This window comes from Tasmannia lanceolata, unplaced genomic scaffold, assembly GCF_043159265.1.
Source record: "Tasmannia lanceolata isolate RefF3 unplaced genomic scaffold, GAP_Taslan_0.1 ptg000015l, whole genome shotgun sequence".
Taxonomy (NCBI): Eukaryota; Viridiplantae; Streptophyta; class Magnoliopsida; order Canellales; family Winteraceae; genus Tasmannia; species Tasmannia lanceolata.
In genome coordinates, this window is record NW_027518692.1 from 42,723,084 (window position 1) to 42,742,298 (window position 19,215).

Here is a 19,215-nt window from a genome sequence, read left to right on the forward strand (position 1 = left end):
ATGGGTCCTAAAATAGATACGGTGTGCCCAAAAAATCAGCTCTATCGGATCATCCTAACCCTTCAATCTATGGACAAACCTTCAGCTGAGGAGGCAAACCTTAAACAAATTGAAACTATAGGGGTGTATTTGTCACATTTTAAACTATAGGGGTGGAAGTGGATGTGTCGAAACTAGAGCGGTGTAAATGATATCAGCACAATCTTGTTTTAATAATCGCACAAACTCAGGTTGTCTTTTCCTTTTTAATCGGCTTATGGCTTGTGAGAGCTGTAATAACTTTCACTAGGCATAAAGCAAGGTTTTAAATTTTGGTTTCCGGGGTAATTTAAGTCCTTACCGAAACCAAAAAATTTAGTTGAAATCCAGAAATTTGGCCGAAATTTGGTAGAAGCGCTAGAAATGTAGTTTTTTTAGCCGAAATTTCGGTTGAAATTATGTAAAGGAATAAAAATTTAATATTTTATCAATAATTTCGGCCGAAAATTTTGTCAAAGTTTTGGTTTCAGAATGTTTCGGATTCTGTGGCTGAAATTTAAAACCTCGGTATTAAGTATGTCACTTAATTGTTTTTGACAGCTGGTTAATTTATATAAGACAAGAAGACTTTGTCTCATTATCAAAATATGGTAGTGGGATTATAAGTCAAAATTTCGGATTTCGGCCGAAATTTAAAATCTTGGTATTAAGTATGTCAGTAATTGTTTTTGACAGCTGATTAAATCATATAAGACAAAGAAACTTTGTCTCATTATCAAAACATGGTAGTGGGATTATCATCAGTATCCGAAATAAAAAACGGTTGCTAGAAAAGGAAAAAGGTGGCATTTCAACAGCACGCTTGGTTTCTGAGATGGACTTCTCATCAGACCAACGAAAGAAACAGCTTCCAAAATCACATATCTCCATACCCAAAAAACAAATCCCTTCTCGTTTCTTCAAGCAAATTCCCGCCTTTAAAAAACTCTATTTCTCAATTTACTTCAAAACCCAAAACCCAAGGAAACTTTCCTACCCTTCCAACCACTCTTCACACGACGTTCCAACGATTTCCATTGTTTTTGAATAAATCCTCAAGAACCCATCTCTCTTTCTTCGATTTCTTTCTAGAGATTGGGGTTCTTGGGGAGAAAATGAAGATTAAGATGTGGGTTTTTTCTGCTTTTCTTTTTCTTCTTTTCGTTTCAGTAGCCCGTGGTGAGAAGCTCGAGCAGGTTCATCAGACAGAGAGAATTTCAGGTGGGTTTTGCCCTTTTTTTCGTTATCTGGTTCGAATTTTATGTGGATTTATTGGGTTTTCTTTTTGTACTTTTTTTTTTGCTTTTTACTCATTGCTTATAATTTTCATTTGGCTTGAATTCATTGTTTCTTTTGATGTGGGGTGGTGCCTCTTTAATAGCTATATGGGGTTTAACTTCGTGATTTTTTTATTTTTTTTTTGGTTTTGACTTGTACTAGTTTCTGTCTTTCTGATATATTTTATCTGTAATCTGGTTTGAATTGGAATTTAGTTATTTTTTAGGTTAATGGTTCTTCTTGGTTGTATTATGGATTTTATGCAAAGATTTTTTTTCCGGGATGCTTTCTGGTTTTCTTTAGTTCCATTTGGAGTTAAAAAAAAGGGCTGCATGTAATATTATGGTTTTTTTTTAACTGTCATGATTTTTTTTTTGTGGAATTTCATTTATTTATTAATTTTTTTATCATTGTCTGGGATTTTATATTGGTCATTTGGAGTTTGAAAGTTATGGATTGAGCTTAATTGCATCTAGTTTTTTTTGTTCTACTTCTTTTGTACTTTGGGATTGGAACTCGTGCAATTTGGTCTGATTGGAATGCTCATGGTTTTTCTTAGCTTCCATTGGGATGGAGATTCATGTTGGTTTTATTCGGACTGCTTTTGGAACATTTTACTTGCGATACCAATATTCGAATTCACAACTTTATGATGTTACTATACTATCATTTGGTTCTCTCTCATTTAAATTCTTTTTCAGTTCTTGGGGTGGAATTTGAGGATGAAGATTAAGTTAATCTAGTTATGGTTCAACATTTTTGAAATTTGGTGTGCAAGTCATGAGTTTTGTATTGATTGACGTGTTCATTTTTCTTTATAACAGCAATTTGAACTAAAACTCATGCGGATTTGAAGTTCTTGGTTGCAATTTTATATTGAGGCTCACAAACTTCCGTTTGCTCTTACAAGCATATGGTCTTTCTTTATTTCTTTTTCTTGACCTAACTTCCCTAACAAAGCACTGTGGGATCCTTTGGTTGGGCGGACTGAGAGGAAGCTAAGCCGCTAGAAGAACTATCTTTCCTTTGGAGGTAGGATTACATTAATCGAGGTTGCTCTTGTGAAGGTTACCTAGACAATCGGGAAGTTTCAAAGAGACTTTTTTTGGGGGCAAGGTAAGGAGAAAAAGAAGAAGATATAAAAAACCTGGTGAATTGGGTTACTCTGTGCAAGCCTAAGTCAGTGGGTGGCTTGATCTTGGAAATTTATGCATCAGAATTCAGAAATAATGCACTTCTTGGTAAGTGGTTGTGGAGATTGTGAGAGGAGCGAGATTCTCTTTGGAGAGTTATTATCATCGCTAAATATGGGAGGGTCTGAAAGGGTAGGAGGGAAGAGATTTTGTAGTTTCAGAGAGGTCTTTTCTTCGTTTATCAGGTTTAGAGTGGACAAGGGGAATAAGGCCCATTTCTGAGATGATGTGTGGTTGGATTAGAGGCTGTTGTGCCTTGGCCCTTGAGTATCCGTGAGAAGGAAGTTATAGTTCATACTTGTTTCAATAGGTTGGCTGGGATGTTAGTGGGGGGTGGGGATGTCAGCATAACCTCAATGATTAGGAAAAGTAATGCCTTTTATGTTCTCCTAGCGAGGCTTGATAGTTTGATTATTGCATCTTGTATGAAGGATTGTAAATTTTGGGGTCCAAATCCTAGAGCTCTGTTGTCAGTTTTCGGTGGTTTGTCGCTTGTTTGATTAGAGTTCTTGGTCAGACTAGTGATTAGTCCAAGGTGTGGTTGAATTGACCACTATTCCTCCTAAAGTACAGAGCTTTGGCTGAATAGTCGGCTTGGTAATATCAACACCATGAATATCCTGAAACGCAAGAGTTATTTTTTGATGAACTGGTGCATTGTGTGTAAAGTCGATAAGGAGAGTGGCAATCTTCTTTTTATCCATTGCTTGTTTGCTAGAATTGTGTGGAGCCACATCCTTATGTAGTTCAGCATGGATTGGGTGTTTCCTCAGTCCTTTATATCTCTCTTGGAGGATTACCATTAAAAAAATGTCTCTCTTGGATGAGTAGGCTTGTCAGCAGCTCGGTCTAAAAGAGAGAATTCTTTGGAGCATGAGTCCTTTCATGGTGATCTAGTGATTCCATCTTTGGTGTCACTCAGTATGAAAGGTTGTTTTTTTTTAAAATGGTACTCAGCATGAAAGTTTAAAACTAATAAATGCTTTTAATTGGTGGGATTGGTTTGGCAAATTTCCCATGGGAAGTTTTTATGTTTCTTTTTTATAAAAAAATCGGCTAGCTCAAAATATCTTCAATATGCACATATTTCTGGTTATAAATGGGATTTTCTAATTAGCTTTGTTGATCGATTGATGGGTTACTTCTTGTAATACAATGGAATATTTGGATTAGCATGCACTATAGTAGGGACAATGATCATTTCTGGACTGGGTTATTTACATATTCTGTCAATTTTTTGGATTTACATAGGTATTCCTCATTTGAATTTTGAGTCAGAATCATAGTTGTAAATTCCGTTTCGTTTCGTCCGGAATGGACGAAACGAACCGGTTTCGTTACAATTCCGGAACGAAATTCCAAAAATTTCGTTCCGGTGGAAATTTCGTTCCATTCCGGCCATTCCGGACGAAATTTTCCGAAATCCAGAATTTCGTCCGGAATGGACAAAATTCTCCATTCCGGCCGGAATCGTGCATAAGGGCTAGTTTGACTGGATTCCTGCTGCTTCTCTTTCCTCTCCTGTACTTCTCTACTTTCCTGTACTCGGTATTTACATGTTCTCTACTTTCCTGTACTCGGTATTTACAAGTAAATGTCTTTACTATTTTATTGTCCATTTACTTAAGATTTACATGTAAATGACGGAATACCCCCCTTTTGGATTTATTAAAAATAGTTTCAACACCCAAATCTAAAAGGAAAAAAAGTCAACTCTCCAGTTCTAGTACAAAATTCAAAGAAAAATGGTCGGGTCAAAATTTTAACTTTCTTAACTTCCAAACGGTGGGGTATTTTTCAAATTTTAAAAATTCATAAAATCTATTTTGTCCAAACATTATTAAATCCCAAAAGTCCGGTAAAAAAAATCTCATTATTTGGTCTCTAAAAATTATTCATCTTGTCAGGCACTGGTCAACACATTGGTAACAGACTTTTTTTTTCTAATGAATGATGTATTGATACCTCATGTTATGAAATATGGAACTTAATCACGTACCCACGTACCCGTGTCGTGTCGTACCCGCACCCTGACACATATTTTGGACTATTTATTAGTTTTTCATCTTTTTCTATTGATTTTTTATTTTTTTGGATTTTTCTCATATTTTTTAATATATTTTTTGTGTGAACGAAAAGTTTCGACCGAAATGCACCGAAATGACCGAAATCCCACCGAAATTTCGTTTCGGTGGCCAAAACGAAATGGCGACCGAAACGGAATTTACAACTATGGTCAGAATACCTTCTGACGCTCTCTATGCTTGTAGTAATTCTGTTGTTTTTCCAAATGTAGGGAGTGCTGGTGATGTTCTAGAAGATGACCCCGTTGGAAGGTTGAAAGTGTTTGTTTATGAGCTGCCTAGAAAATACAACAAGAAAATCCTGCAGAGGGATCCCAGATGCCTCACTCATATGTTTGCTGCAGAGATCTTCATGCATCGTTTCTTGTTGTCGAGTCCTGTCCGAACTCTTAATCCCGAGGAAGCTGACTGGTTTTACACCCCTGTATATACTACTTGTGACCTAACTCCTAATGGGCTCCCATTGCCTTTTAAATCACCACGAATGATGAGAAGTGCTATACAGCTGATTTCTACTAATTGGCCTTATTGGAACCGAACTGAAGGAGCGGATCACTTTTTTGTTGTTCCACATGACTTTGGGGCCTGCTTTCACTATCTAGTAAGAAAGTCACGTTTTACTGTTTTGTCTCAGAAGTTTTGTGTTTTCCATCTTTTATACTGCAATAACTAGATGAGACCAAAGATTTAAATGTCGGTTTCGGCCGAAATCATGTAAAATTTCTGGAAACAATTTCGGTATTATACAAGGTTTCGGTGGAAATTTTGGAAATTTCGCCAAAATTTCGGATTCATGTACTTTCAATGTCGGCCCTATCCCAAATTTCAAACTTTGGATGAGAGGGATGCTGATTTATTCCCTACTACAACTGATGTCTTGTAGTTGGGTTATTGTCAAGTTAAAGTTTGCTAAACCCTATTTACATTTTTCATAATTGTGTATTTCCTTTTTCTAGGAAGAGAGAGCGATTGAGCGGGGGATTCTTCCCTTGCTTCAGCGTGCTACTTTAGTTCAGACTTTTGGGCAACAAAATCATGTTTGTTTAAACGAGGGTTCAATTACAATTCCCCCATATGCCCCTCCACAGAAGATGCAAGCTCATCTAATTCCTCCCGACATCCCTCGGTCCATCTTTGTTTACTTTCGTGGTTTGTTTTATGATGTGGGAAACGATCCCGAAGGTGGTTATTATGCAAGGTATAGTTCTCATAAGCATTTGGAACTAAACCACCTCAAATGAAATTATTTCAGAATATGTTCTTTTGAGTTGTATCTTGTGCTTGTTAAATTGTATTTGCATTGTTTCATGACCCTTTTGTCCATTTCTTGTTTGGCCTTGTAGAGGTGCACGGGCATCGGTATGGGAAAACTTCAAGGACAATCCACTCTTTGACATCTCCACTGATCATCCGGCGACTTACTATGAAGACATGCAACGGGCTGTTTTCTGCTTGTGTCCTTTGGGTTGGGCCCCTTGGAGTCCTAGATTAGTGGAAGGAGTGATATTTGGGTGCATACCAGTGATCATAGCAGATTATATAGTGTTGCCTTTTGCGGACGCTATTCCATGGGAAGAAATTGGTGTGTTTGTTGCCGAAAAGGATGTTACTAACTTGGATACTATTCTTACCTCAATATCACCTGAGGTGATATTAAGGAAACAGAGACTGCTTGCTAATCCTTCAATGAAGCAGGCAATGTTGTTCCCCCAACCAGCTCAACCAGGGGATGCTTTCCATCAGATATTGAATGGGCTTGCTCGCAAATTACCACATGATAAGAGTGTTTACTTGCAACCAGGGGAGAATGTCTTGAACTGGACTGCGGGCCCAGTAGGTGATTTGAAACCTTGGTAGATGCATTTCAAAATTTGCAGATAATTGATCATTTCCTTACACTCTACCCATTAAAGCTGTATCATTACAATCAAGGTCCTGGCTGCCATCTAAAGTGTAAATTTTTCTTTTGAAGCAGTTAGATTATCTTTTTGTCGCTTTAGTGACATCATGCATGTGTGTACTTTGCCTTGTCAGATGGTTATAATTTGATTTTTGACTGTCAATGTCTTACTTTTCCATTTTATGTATTGGGTTTATGTACTTTGTTTCAGTTTGGTAGACAAGTCCAATATCTCTTTCCTTTTTAATGGAATTTTGAAACATATTCTGTTGAACTTGACGTAAAACCCAAACATATTATCCGAAAGCTTGAGCTATTCAGTAGTAATGTAGTATTATGCAGTTGGTACGAAAGTCCGATCCCACTGCACAAGCTTTTCTTGAATTGGCATTATATGTGGTTATTCGTTAGTTCATTAACCTTTTAAATCAGTTCCAAATCTGGTTGTAGTAGCTATTTGGTATGGTTCATTGTCAAGTTTAATTTTGGTCAAATTGCGGTTGATGTTGCGAAGCAAATGTGGGGGAGATGATTGCATTGGCTTCATGGATCTTTCATTTCAGATTTGTGATCAAGGTTCACCACATAACAAGGATCTGTTTGTGGGGTTCTTTGGTAAATATGAATTAAAACTCTGAAACCTCAAATGCTCAGGTTTAGTGACAGAAATTCAAGGCAGTTTGGCTTGCAGCAATCCTCTTGCCTCTGCACCATTGGTCGGATTGATGATTTACGCATCCTTTAACAATGGTTCATGTTTGGTAGGTCTAGTATGCCTTAAGCCCGTGTGTTTTTTTATAAAGTTCAATTGATGGGGTTAGGCAAGGACCCTGTCTTTTATAAAGTTCACTCACTGTCCCATGCTTGAACCACATTTACACTGTATGATATTGTGTTTTGAAATCTTTTCATGGATTGAGAACCAGGAGAACTTTCACTGTACCCTAGTAAGAGATTGATCTTGAGCTGAAAAATGAAAGCAAGAAGCAAAATACAAAGGGGAAGAGAAGTAAATTGAAGTAGATAGAATGAAAGAGAGTACAGTTGGGCAAAGTGGAACAATTTCCTCTGCTACCCTCAAAATATTAGAGTACTAGCCACATGGAACTACTCATAAGAAATTTCTCTAGGGTTTTTCCAACTTGTTCATGATTGCTTCTTGGATTCTAAACAATGACATGAAGTGCATCAATAAATATGTAATTTTGAGTCCAATAATCAGTTTTGAACTCACAATCGTTTCTGAAAATCCAAAGCAATCAGGGTCACCTTAGTTCCAAAAGGGTCTTATTATATACATACATATCTCAATGTGGGACCAAACATTGATCCTTAAGATTGATATGTTCCCCATGGGATTCATCATTCATATGCCCCAGATCAAGGTCAGATCACCATATATGAGTAAAAGTGGGCTAACCAGGCAGAGCCCACAAACATGTAGTTCTACACTCGACAGCCACCACCCATCGAGCAATCTAGACCGTCCGATCAATGTTAAATGTAGATGCCCATTGTCCACTTGGATTACTGGATCCTGACCATTAAACATGTGCCACGTTGAGTGTTTGGATCCTAACCAACAATCACATTCTTTTTTTAAAGTGTGAAATGACTAGAACACACCCTCATTTAACTTCATAAAATGACCCATTTAACCCTACTGAACCCTCGGGGGTAGAATGGTCATTTAACACCGAGGGGAGGGGGCCGTTTTATCTTTGCAGGAAACGCCTCTGCTCTTCCAACTTCTTCTCTTTCTATCTCTCTCATGGCGTCGATCTCAGCCGTTGGATCACTCTCGAATTCTTCGAATCTCCGCATTTCCAAAGCTTCTTCAAAGGTATATATCATCTACTAACCATAATCTCCGTAAGATTTAGGTTTCTATCTTTCGTTTAATGTGGAGCGAATTCATTTATGAGAGAATCCATTTTCCATGTTTTAAGTTTTTATTCTGATGGATTTTCGAAGATTTCTTGATTATGAAGATCTGTTTCTTTAGGGTTTGGTTTGTTGTAGAGGCCAATGGAGCATCGACCCAACAACAACTTTCCGCAAACTGGTGAGGGTTTCCAATTCGGCGATTAAAAGCTCGTATGGTAAGTTTGCAATGCTGTTTTGGTATCTAGGGCTTTCAATGAATTTATTATTAGGTTAGAAAAATCTCATCTTTTTGTGAGATAGAGATTGCTGGCATCAAAATTGGGTGGGAAAGTTGGAAACATGATATAGGAATGACGAATTTCCGAGGAATGTAATGTTATGACGTTTCTCGACTTCGAATTACGCGGAATCTAATTGTTTTAAATTTACTCAAAGCATTATTCTATCTACTTTTTTCATATTTAATTTTAGATAAGTCTCTTCATTTAAATGGTCTCTGTAATGACTAATATGCATGCAATCTGTAGTATGTAGATTCTTTTTCTTCCTGAGTTGTGGGATTCATGGTTTTTAAAGAGTTGGAACATAAATTTATCTGTGGCGTGTACTGGGCTTTCCAATATGATCAAATTATATTGAATTAATATGTTCACTTAGTTGTGTGTTATATCTGTAGAGCCAACTGGAGAGACTTTTGAAAGGAGGAAAGTTTTGTTGTCATCCACCTTCGGGCTTCTTGCTGGGGTCTTGTGTCATGCTATGGAGGATCAAGTGGCTGTAGCATCCGAATTTGCGGACAGTAAGTTTTTCCGACAGATATTGCCTTTTCCTACCAGTTTTCATGTTACATACAAACTGATACAAGTTTGTTTGGATGATAATTTTTTTTTGGGGGGTGGGGGGCACTGGATTTTACTTAACTCCATTTACATGTGAGTGTGCCAACAAAGTTGTAGAATGATTAAAAAAATTGTTTGATCCGTACGAGGCTCTTTGGCCCACTTGCATTCATTGCAGCCTAAATTTTATTAGAATTAATTTGATCTAGTTGCATGCTTACCAGTTCTATGGAATTGGTCATATCATGCACTGTTAATGGTTGTAAATTATCTGTTTAATTCAGCGGTCAGCTTACCTTTTCTGTGCTATTAGTTCATATAATATTTTTGATGGTCTTGACCTATCTGTTTAATTGGAAAATATCAGATTTTCTGACAGATTACTGTTGGTACTCCAGTGCCAGCACTTCGTGGAAAAGATTATGGGAAGTCAAAAATGCGTTATCCAGACTACATAGAAACAAAATCAGGTCTTCAATACAAGGTCATCTATTAAAACACATTGGCATGTGCACGCCTTGCACAAACACATGCATGATAGACACAATCATGATGGATTTTGATTCAAAGTTTATAAGGATTGCAGGACTTGCGACCAGGCAGTGGCCCCACACCCAAGATGGGGGAAACAGTAGTGGTAAGTCAACAATTTTGTCATTCCCAAAAATACAATTGAAATGTAATCGAGAGTATTTTCTTGGTTTATGATTGAATGAGACAAACTCTGATGCAGCTTCTAAATTCTAAATGCATTTAAGGTCGATTGGGATGGTTTTACCGTAGGATATTATGGCCGGATCTTTGAAGCTCGGAACAGGACAAAGGGTGGTTCATTTGAGGTATTAAGCATTTCATGTTCTTTTAGCTTGGTTTTATTGTTGCAAATTTTCTTATTTCAATTGTGATATTGCCTGGAAAAACTTATCAACTTATGAGTGATTTAAAAAAATGTGAGGATCTAAAAGCTTACACACTTTGTATCTTAATGTGTTGCATGGAGTCTTTGCCCCCCATGCCGAATCCTTGACGACACATTTCGACATGCAAATCTGATATGGATTCACGTGGGACACATCCGGATTCTTGTAGTAGCCGTGTCCCACACGAATCCTTTTTTTTAAGCGAATCCAACACATCGTTGACTCTTACAAAATGTGAACCTTGTATATTTTCCCTTTAAGCATGTTTTCTTCTTAACTTTTTTTTTAATAAAAGCACACCCCATCCTCTCTTAATACAAACCCTAGCGCCTCCACCCTCGACCCTCGAACATCTATCCCCTTCCCCTCTCTTCTTCGACCCTCTTAATAAAAACCCTAACGTCTTGATCCTCTACCCTCAATTTTTTCACACACACACACACACATATATATTATTTTACTTAATAAAAATTACCGAATCCACAAATCCTATTTTTCGGGGTTTGTCGAATCCATTTCGGATCCCGACACACAAATCCAAATCCATGCAACACAGATATCATAAGATTTTTGCATCAAAGATTTATTTATATCTTCCAGTAGGTTCACTGTTGTTATGGGCCAGTAAGTGTACACTAAGTGCCCGCATGGTTCATTTATTAGACCATGAATTCTAAATTGTTAAAAAGCTTGAAAGTGGAGGGAAAAGTCTGTTCTACTTGGCTATGAGAATTCTAGGCTGCACACCTGGAGTACACAAGGATTCTGGTCTGGCCTAGTTATTGATTAACATAAGTTGATCATATGATAATTTTCAATACCACAGACTGCAACTGTTTAAAAGACTGATAGTCCTTATTTTGATCATTACTTCTCTTCACATTTCATCCTCAAGTTCTAACATAAATCTTAAGACTGGCAGTCTACATTTTGGACATGAATACTTGAATACTAGGTTTGTAACGAACAAGGAACATGAATAAGACATGATAATTGTATAAGACATGTCTTCCTTTTTCTTTACAGGCTTAGCAACATGAATAAGACATTAACTGGTTGTATTCATGTCTTCGTTTTCCCAATTATCACATTTTCCCACTGATAACTGTATTCATGTCCAAGCAGTATAGGTTCCTTGTTTATATAACAGGTCGTATTCGAACTTATTGTTCTTGTGTGTTCACAATATTAGTTTTTTGACAAGATAGAAATGACTTATTTCCTTGATTGCGTGCAATTGGATGTTAATAATTACACTTAGGATTTTATACTATTTATTTTATTACACTTAGGATTTTATACTATTTATTTTATTTTGATAAGTAGAGATGAAATTCGAACTGAAACTTGACATTTTCAAACTATTAATGTGCAGGGTGATGACAAAGAATTTTTCAAATTTACACTTGGATCCCAACAGGTGAGTATTTTACACTTTCACTTGGATGAATGTAAGGGGGCCTTAAGATTAGTGATATGTACTCAAATTTTCACTTGCAATTGCATGTTATATTTACACTTCAGATTAGTGATATGCACTCACAGTTTAGATGTGAGGAGTACAACAAAAATCTCCAAGCCTTATTTCTTTGAAAAAACAATCCAAGTCTTCCAACCATGTAAAAAAAAACACAATCCAAGTCTTCCACCCATTTTATTTGTATCAATTCTCCTTGAATTTTGCAACTAAATGGTCTCATGATCCTTTTGCATTTCATCCAAGTATTCAACTTTGTTTGCTCAACTTCTTCAGGATTTTAAATTCCCTCGATTTGCAATTTCAAATCATCTGGGCTTGCATCATTTTGGGCATATGTTTCCCTTATTATGTGTACTTTTTTTACTGTTGCATCTATTTTTCTGGTCAGAAGTTAGAACCAAGTTAAAGTTGAATGATATCATTTTTTAATGGTCAAGATTTCATTCAAGAAAGAGACCGAGATGGTCAAGTACAAAGCTAGAGATATACATATAATAGGAACATAACAGAATTCATAAAATAGAAGGAAGGGAACTCAAGGCGGGAGAAAGTCAAACTGCCCCAGGGCCAACAAGCACACTGCATTCCTAGCGAACCTATCGCCACTCCATTGTCCGATCTCCTAATATGATGGAAGGAGATAGATGAGTTACCCAAAATGTCTTAATCTCTGCAAGTCGCCACGGGAAAACATGAGATCCGCTTAGCCAGCGGATTACATTGAGAGAGTCCCCTTCAATCATCACTCTGTGAATATCTTCCTCTGCTAAGATTTCAATTCCTTGGTGAACCGCTCAAGCCTCCGCCTCACTTGAGTCTGCCACTCCAATGGGGCCTTGAAAAGCCCATATCACTGATCCCAATTCATCTCTTAGGACTCCCCCTATTCCTGCCGGTCCCGGAATCGGTAGGATTCTAAAATTCCAATTCATCTCTTAGGACTCCCCCTGATGGTCAAGCCCATATCATTCTCCTGTAACCATTCCATTTATTCAGTAATACAATCTAATTAATGTTGGGGATTGTAAAATTGAATGTATTTTATGTGAAATAACAGTAATTCATGTTGAGGGTTGCAAAATTGAATGCATTTGAGGTGAAATAACAATACATTTGATGCAGCACAATGAAGTTTCATAACAGTGCTGGCTTGAATATTTAGGTTATACCGGCCTTTGAGGAAGCTGTTGCAAGCATGGCTCTTGGTGGTGTTAGAAGGTGATGTCTCCTGTGTCTTTGGGTATTTAACTTGTTCTATATGGCCCATTCTGCTTTCTTAGAATGCATTCAATCAATTACTACTCTCAACTAATTTTGTAGACCATTCAATCATATAATCTGCACTCCGTAAGAAAGATTTTCAAGGAATACTCAAGATTTTTCTAGAAAATGGAGGGAAATCATTTTTTATGGAAATCCGAAGGATAAGAAAGCTTCTAAACAATTCCTTCACACTTTTCAGATCTTGAAGTGGTTTAGTAGCTTTCCATGCAGTTACTTCCAGTCTTCTAACAGTTTACTACAGCAATGCAGGATCATAGTGCCCCCAGATTTAGGATATCCAGATAATGACTTCAACAAACAAGGCCCAAGACCCACGACCTTTTCGGTACTTTAAAACTATCTGAATGATTTTATCATTACTTCTAATTTAACACCATACAAACCCCTAAGGTTTGTGTCTCACAGGGTCAAAGAGCTCTGGATTTTGTGCTGAGGAACCAAGGACTGATCGATAAAACTCTGTTGTTCGATATCGAGCTTCTCAAAATCAATCCAACCTGATTCACTATCAAGTTTTGCATGTACTCAGGTACATTCTTTACCAACATCAAGGCTGCTTTCTTGCTGTAACAACTAGTTTAAGCAGATGAGGTAAATGGTTTGTTGTCATGCTTCAAAAAACTTCTAGTTTAAGATCTCAGTCTATGCAGGGTTCAGTTGCCTTATGTGCCACCTTGTAAACATAGCCAAGCATATGAGATGGCAGATTCTTTAGCTAGCAGAAGTGTAAACATAGCTTCTTTATTTGAGGAGGAATCCCTGTTGCCTTTGTTATGTCTTTTTTTTTTCTTTGTATTGTTCCTTTTTGTTTCTAATAATGTTTCAATATTGTCATTCAAAAAAATAAAAATAAAGGTTCATGATTAATAAAAAAAGAGAAGAAAAAGAAAAAAAGTCCTCCCTCCCTCCTGCACAGTGGTTGGTACCCACTCCATTAGAGGATGAGATGCACAGACATGAAGTAGGCTTATTTGCTTTGCTCCACACTGGTTCTTATCTACACTACACATCAAAGGCCATGAATATTTATCTCACAATTGAAAATTTTACACAGTAACACATCTCAAAATTGCTATGGTATACAAAAGGATTTGATTTCTGATAATACAAATCTCTGATTAAAGATTAAACAAAAAACAGTATCTCTGTTATTTTATCTCTCAAAGACCCCTTTAACATATATCATCCCTTTCTCGCTTAGTTGAAGCTCCTTCCTCATTTGCTCTACTTGTTGGTCATCGCCTTGAACGACGATCTCTGACAAGCTCGCCCCATCTTCGCCCACTATCATTTTGACCTTGATCTGTTCTTTTCGCGACGCTCTTTTCCAGTAATACACTCCTCTGCATGTCGAAACCGACACCTTTCGAACATCAGTACTAAGTCGTGAAGAAATGGAATTACTAAGCGCCAAATTCATGGAAATTGAATTGCTAAGCATTAAAATCAGGTTAATTATTACTGGATTAAGCTAAAAAAATTCACTTACGCTAATGGGCTTAAAACAGTCAGCCAAAACCAGTTATTGCCACCTTCCGGAACAGTTATAGTAAGAACAAGGGCGACGCTCGCCAAGCTAATGCATGTACAGAAGGTCAGCAATGCTGCTTGTCCTCTGCTCGGAACCATCATGCCTTCAAACCTTCAACAGATGAAAGTAATATAATTAAGATAATTAATATTAAAAAATTCAAATCTTATAAGAGGAATACTTTAGTATGGTGCGCCCTCATGGTATTACGATCTACGATTAAGTGCTCCCACTACCGCAAAGCAGGTCCCACCTTAGATTGTTTCAAACAGTGTCTGAGAGGCCTTTGTTTTGGATCTCCTATCTTCGTAAAATCAAGTCAATCATGTAATCGTAACATCAAATAAATGCCTATCTTTTTGTCATTGAATGTGAATCATACCCGTCCATATTCAAAAATCAGCAACACAAAATACACATTATTAGATGCTATGAAAGGACGATTGGCGATAGGAGAACCAAAGGAAGGACTACCAAATGCACGGCTCAAATCAGTTGAGTGGGACCAAAACTGGTGTATTGGACACACCACAATGCATTATAATGAGGTCACGCCCTACTAAATCATACAGGTTAGTTTTACCCTAACATTGATTTACATAATTAATCATTGCGCTTGGTTGAAAAGCCAGTGGCACAAAACTACCGTGTATCGGATTATGATTGAACACCTCTAAGTTAGAATTCAAGCTAAAAAGTGCCCACCGTTTGTTTGGTGACCCATAGTAGGGACCTGAAGGCTCCATGGGTGTGTCATTAGTGAAGCCTTCGCGGTAAATGACCTCATGATAAACTATACATGGATCACTACGACCGATCCATTGATAGGCCTTGCTTTGGATCTCATATTGGTTAAAAATCCTACAAATAATCCAATACTAACATAAGATAATGTCTGTTTGTTGTCTTTGAACATGAATGGTCGAAAACTACATGTAGGCAATATCTCACATTCAATAACAAAGTATAAACATTATTGGATGTAACGATTGCGTGATTGGTATGATTTTAAAAGAACAATATATCTAAACCATGATTTTTAACTTCCTTCTTTGCAGTGTGCCCTCACAACTAAAATAACTCAAATATTAATGCCATTTTATTAATAAGATAAGTAAGTTGAAATGGGAAAAAAAATCACGATAATCTACTTTAATAGCACATGAAATATTTATGTTTAGAATGAATCTTATTATTCTGTACATATGTAAGATATACATCATTAGTCGTTTGATCTTATTAAACTATTATGAATGGTTGTCTTACTTGTGTGATTATTGCTAGATATGTGTTTGTGTTAATTCTAACGTTTTTTTGAAATTTGATCTTGAATTTTTATCGTTTATATGGACTTCCCTTAAACTTCATGATTTTTACATAATTTTGATAAACTTTCAGAGGCTTCCAGGAAGAGCTTTACTATCTGGCTCGTCTGCGTCCGGGCCCAACAAATGAATGTTTTAGGTCACCCAATAAAGTGAGCCCCACTATTTTTTTAACCACACCTGTGTATCTGTGAGTCAACATTATACAAACTTATTAATCTATACACAATATATAATAAATTTCTTTGTAACTAGTAAATATTTTATACATGTAAATTTCTATATAGCCAATTTCTTTGCATTAAAAACCTTGGATTTTTATGCTGTGACTCTATTATTCCCACATACAAATTTAGGAAAATGATAACAAAACACAACCATGTTTTGTTATTTGCACCAATGCATCTTAGAGCTGTCAAAAGGTTATTACAGTTCCCAAAAATCTCTCACAAGCCAATTAAAAAAGAAAAGAGTGCAATTATAAGAACATGGTTGTGCTGATATCATTGCCCAAAATTTAAGCCAAAAAAATCACTATCTCTGGCGTAGGTTAGTAAGCTACTACGTGCAAAAACTAAAATACGCCAAATGGTGAAAAAACGAAAGGAAAAAGATAAGGGGGTGCGTACGTTATGGTCTCTCCTCTATCCGACACCACAAAATTATTCCGGGTAAAGAACGACAGAATCTCCCCAGCTGCTTGCTTAGGAGCTTTCTTCTCTTCTCCAATAAAAGTCTTCTTCACAATCTACAAAACCCAAAAAACCAAGACAAAAAAAAAACAATCAGAAATCCGAACAAAATTCTCAACAAACAGAGATTGCCATTATCAAACAAGGAATGTGGAAATAAAGTCAAAAACCTTGGATTTTACAGAGCGTTTGATGAGAGACCAAAGGCCTGGAACTGAAATAACAAAGAGGCCTAAAGAAGTGTAATAGCTTGCTAAGGAATAACCAACGTTCTCTGTAAGAGAGAAGAGAATGGGAAGGGTAGAAGTGGAAATTATAGGGTCGTGTAGGGAGAGGTGAACCACTAGCCTTGTGGGTTTTTGGGCTCGAGGGAGTTCGAGCCATGGATTGGGGTGGGTGTATCTTTGGTGGGTTTTGGGTTTAGAAGGGAAGGGGAAGGAAGAAGAAGAAGAGAGAGGGGAGGAGAGAAATTTTGCTGCCATTTTTGGATAAAGAGAGAGAGAGCTGAAAGAGAAATTCACCCTCCTCTCAATCTCTCTTTGATTGGAGCAGTGTTCTTTGAAAGCCCTTTTGGTTTGAATGGTATTTCCAAAATGCCATTTTGTTCAGCTGACCTTTTGGATGAGAGATTGTTCAGCTGACCTTTTGGATGAGAGAAGGTGTTGTGTAAGCCTTTTGTCCATCCATTGGTTCATGGAAAGATCACTTTTTTCTTGGAAATATTATCTGCACAACCATATTTTGATATTTGCACAAACCCAGTTGTCTTTTCTTCTTTAATTGGCTCCTGAAAGCTTTTTGTGAAATGTAATAACCTTTTGACAGTTCTTTAAATACTAAAAGACAGGATTGTTTGTGAAAATATCAAAGTAAGGGGTTGGGCTGATATCATTTTCCTTCTTTTTTAATGTACATTGTCATATTTTTCTACAGGATGATCCTAACCCTCCCATCTATATACAGAGAGAGCATATTATAGAAACTTCTATGATGGGACGGTGAGGATCATGGAGATGATTTACGGGTGCGACTTATTTTTGTTGTGGCCTCATAAATGAATGGCTATGATCATCCCATTCCAATAAATGAATAGCATGGATCATCCTATGAGGTGGGACTCGCAATACGTTTTGAAAAATACTGGACTTCACATGCGCATGAAGTCTAATAATTTTCAAAAAGTGTTGTGGGGCCCACTGCATAGGATAGGATGATCCAAACCTGACATTTGTAGGGCCGCAGCCTTATTAAATAGATCATCCAGTGAAGCAGCCTAGCCCAGCAAATGAAAGGTTTCGAATCATCCTATGAAGTAGGCCCCCACAGTACTTTTTGAAAAATACTAGACTTCACACTCACACATGATATAAAATCTATTTGCATACGATGGTGGTTCACTCAGGTGCAACTTTGGCCCTGTCAGTTCTGACCTGCCCTGAGCCAGAACAGGGTCAGGGCTGGATCTTCCAACCCTGAGGGCGGGTCAGGGTTTTTTTTTTTTAGACCCTGACTCAGGTCGGGTCAGGTTCTGGGTTGATGCCTCGGATACCCTGACCCGGCCCGACCCTAAGTTTTCTATTATATAATTGAACCATCTATGCGTGTTTCTTTTGCTAATATTTTCTATTATCTTGGATTGGTGTTTCTTTAGATTATTATTATTAATTGTCTCTGTTGCCCGTCATGCTGTTGAATTCATATTGTCTTATTTTGTTCCCTTTCTCTATTTATTGATCATTTTGTTCTATATGATAAGTGGTTGCTTTATTTTGGCACTCTTAACAAGTATTTGCACTAGGGTCAATTAGGGCCGGCCAGGCCTGGCCCTTCCCAATCTGGGCCAATCGGGGCGGGCCAGGGCCAGCACTGAGCCTTGTAGGGCAGGCCATGGGTTGAGGTTTTTCGGCCCTGACTCAGGGTCAAGGCGAGTCTAGGCCGAGATAATGGGATCCAGGGTTGGGCTAGGGTTTTGAAAAACCCGACCCAGTTGCAGCCCTATGGTTCAGTTATAGAGAGGCCCATGTGATCCCATTAAAATGGATCCGAGACACTAATTCTAATCCAAGGATTCCATTATGTATTAATATTTGATGATCCTCCCCAAAGTTTAAGGATCCATAATCAAGATCTACAGATATGTCCAAAAAATATGAGTAGGGCCCCCTACCAGGGAATTTCAGGTCCCCTACTCAATTTTAAACTAATCAAATCTGCTGGAGGTCTGCCAAAAAATCAGTTTTTCCATCAGAGAGAATCGATTTAAATCAAGTCAATTAGATTTCACTTATTTCGGATTCTTTGCTACTCTTTCTAGGTGGTGGTGTAAGAGGATCTCAAATAGATAGAATTGGGTTAGTTTATGAAGAAAAGTATGAGGTGTGTGGCGAGCTCTGCCGTGTCTGCCATTGCAGGACTGGCAAACTTTGTTTTAATGAGATCAATTTATCAAACTTAAGCAAGATAGATCAAGAGAATCTATATGAATATCTCAAAACAAATGAGGCATTCTTAATGTGAAAAGTAATGGTAAATTTTGGCATGCCAAAAACAAATACACTCATACATTTGCACCTTTAAGATATGGAAAGCTATATATTCAGTACAAGGAGTTTAGATATCTTACACATCTGAACCTGTGAGAACTGTCTACTAATTGTGAATAGAAATCTGTAAATCAATAGAGCAAAATCCCATTTGATTGTGTGGACCTCGCCATTTGTTTGCCTAAGTCTTAAATTAGACGACGAAACAATCAGGTAGTGTTTTCTGTTGGTGTTGTTAATC

General features: G+C 37.3%; 3 protein-coding genes across 4 annotated transcripts; 2 read left to right on the plus strand and 1 right to left on the minus strand.

Moving 5' to 3' along the window:
* The first annotated feature begins 833 nt into the window (after positions 1-833).
* On the plus strand, positions 834-6,656 carry LOC143845553 (putative beta-1,4-xylosyltransferase IRX10). The gene is made up of 4 exons (XM_077353933.1): positions 834-1,239; positions 4,786-5,174; positions 5,530-5,771; positions 5,917-6,656. The coding sequence occupies exons 1-4, from the start codon at positions 1,134-1,136 to the stop codon at positions 6,428-6,430; spliced, it is 1,251 nt and encodes a 416-aa protein (XP_077210048.1). The 5' UTR covers positions 834-1,133; the 3' UTR covers positions 6,431-6,656.
* A 1,502-nt stretch (positions 6,657-8,158) lies between these two features.
* On the plus strand, positions 8,159-13,657 carry LOC143847383 (FKBP-like peptidyl-prolyl cis-trans isomerase family protein). The gene is made up of 10 exons (XM_077356189.1): positions 8,159-8,316; positions 8,479-8,575; positions 9,037-9,159; positions 9,598-9,683; positions 9,786-9,836; positions 9,958-10,038; positions 11,495-11,539; positions 12,762-12,817; positions 13,133-13,208; positions 13,289-13,657. Exons 1-10 carry the CDS (start codon positions 8,245-8,247, stop codon positions 13,382-13,384), a joined length of 783 nt encoding a protein of 260 aa, XP_077212304.1. The 5' UTR covers positions 8,159-8,244; the 3' UTR covers positions 13,385-13,657.
* Positions 13,658-13,897: 240 nt separating this feature from the next.
* On the minus strand, positions 13,898-17,068 carry CCB1 (cofactor assembly of complex C). 2 transcript variants are annotated; one of them, XM_077356187.1, is made up of 5 exons: positions 16,602-17,068; positions 16,369-16,487; positions 15,120-15,275; positions 14,373-14,525; positions 13,898-14,226 (listed from the first exon to the last, which is right to left on the minus strand). In XM_077356187.1, the coding sequence occupies exons 1-5, from the start codon at positions 16,911-16,913 to the stop codon at positions 14,037-14,039; spliced, it is 930 nt and encodes a 309-aa protein (XP_077212302.1). In that variant the 5' UTR covers positions 16,914-17,068; the 3' UTR covers positions 13,898-14,036. The 2 variants fall into 2 exon arrangements, with proteins under 2 accessions (XP_077212302.1, XP_077212303.1); XM_077356188.1 differs by lacking the exon at positions 15,120-15,275 and having other exon boundaries at positions 16,602-17,057.
* Positions 17,069-19,215: the final 2,147 nt, after the last annotated feature.

What these genes read in the sequence shown, in the direction of transcription:
- LOC143845553 (XM_077353933.1), top strand. Translation starts at nt 1,134, where the DNA reads ATGAAGATTAAGATGTGGGTTTTTTCTGCTTTTCTTTTTCTTCTTTTC. An exon ending in TCAGACAGAGAGAATTTCAG is followed by an intron (nt 1,240 to 4,785) that starts GTGGGTTTTGCC and finishes TTCCAAATGTAG; the next exon opens with GGAGTGCTGGTGATGTTCTA. An exon ending in GGGCCTGCTTTCACTATCTA is followed by an intron (nt 5,175 to 5,529) that starts GTAAGAAAGTCA and finishes TCCTTTTTCTAG; the next exon opens with GAAGAGAGAGCGATTGAGCG.
- LOC143847383 (XM_077356189.1), top strand. Translation starts at nt 8,245, where the DNA reads ATGGCGTCGATCTCAGCCGTTGGATCACTCTCGAATTCTTCGAATCTC. An exon ending in GGCGATTAAAAGCTCGTATG is followed by an intron (nt 8,576 to 9,036) that starts GTAAGTTTGCAA and finishes TTATATCTGTAG; the next exon opens with AGCCAACTGGAGAGACTTTT. An exon ending in AATCAGGTCTTCAATACAAG is followed by an intron (nt 9,684 to 9,785) that starts GTCATCTATTAA and finishes TAAGGATTGCAG; the next exon opens with GACTTGCGACCAGGCAGTGG.
- CCB1 (XM_077356187.1), bottom strand. Translation starts at nt 16,913, where the DNA reads ATGGCAGCAAAATTTCTCTCCTCCCCTCTCTCTTCTTCTTCTTCCTTC. An exon ending in AACGCTCTGTAAAATCCAAG is followed by an intron (nt 16,488 to 16,601) that starts GTTTTTGACTTT and finishes TGGGTTTTGTAG; the next exon opens with ATTGTGAAGAAGACTTTTAT. An exon ending in ACTGTTTTAAGCCCATTAGC is followed by an intron (nt 14,227 to 14,372) that starts GTAAGTGAATTT and finishes TTCGACATGCAG; the next exon opens with AGGAGTGTATTACTGGAAAA.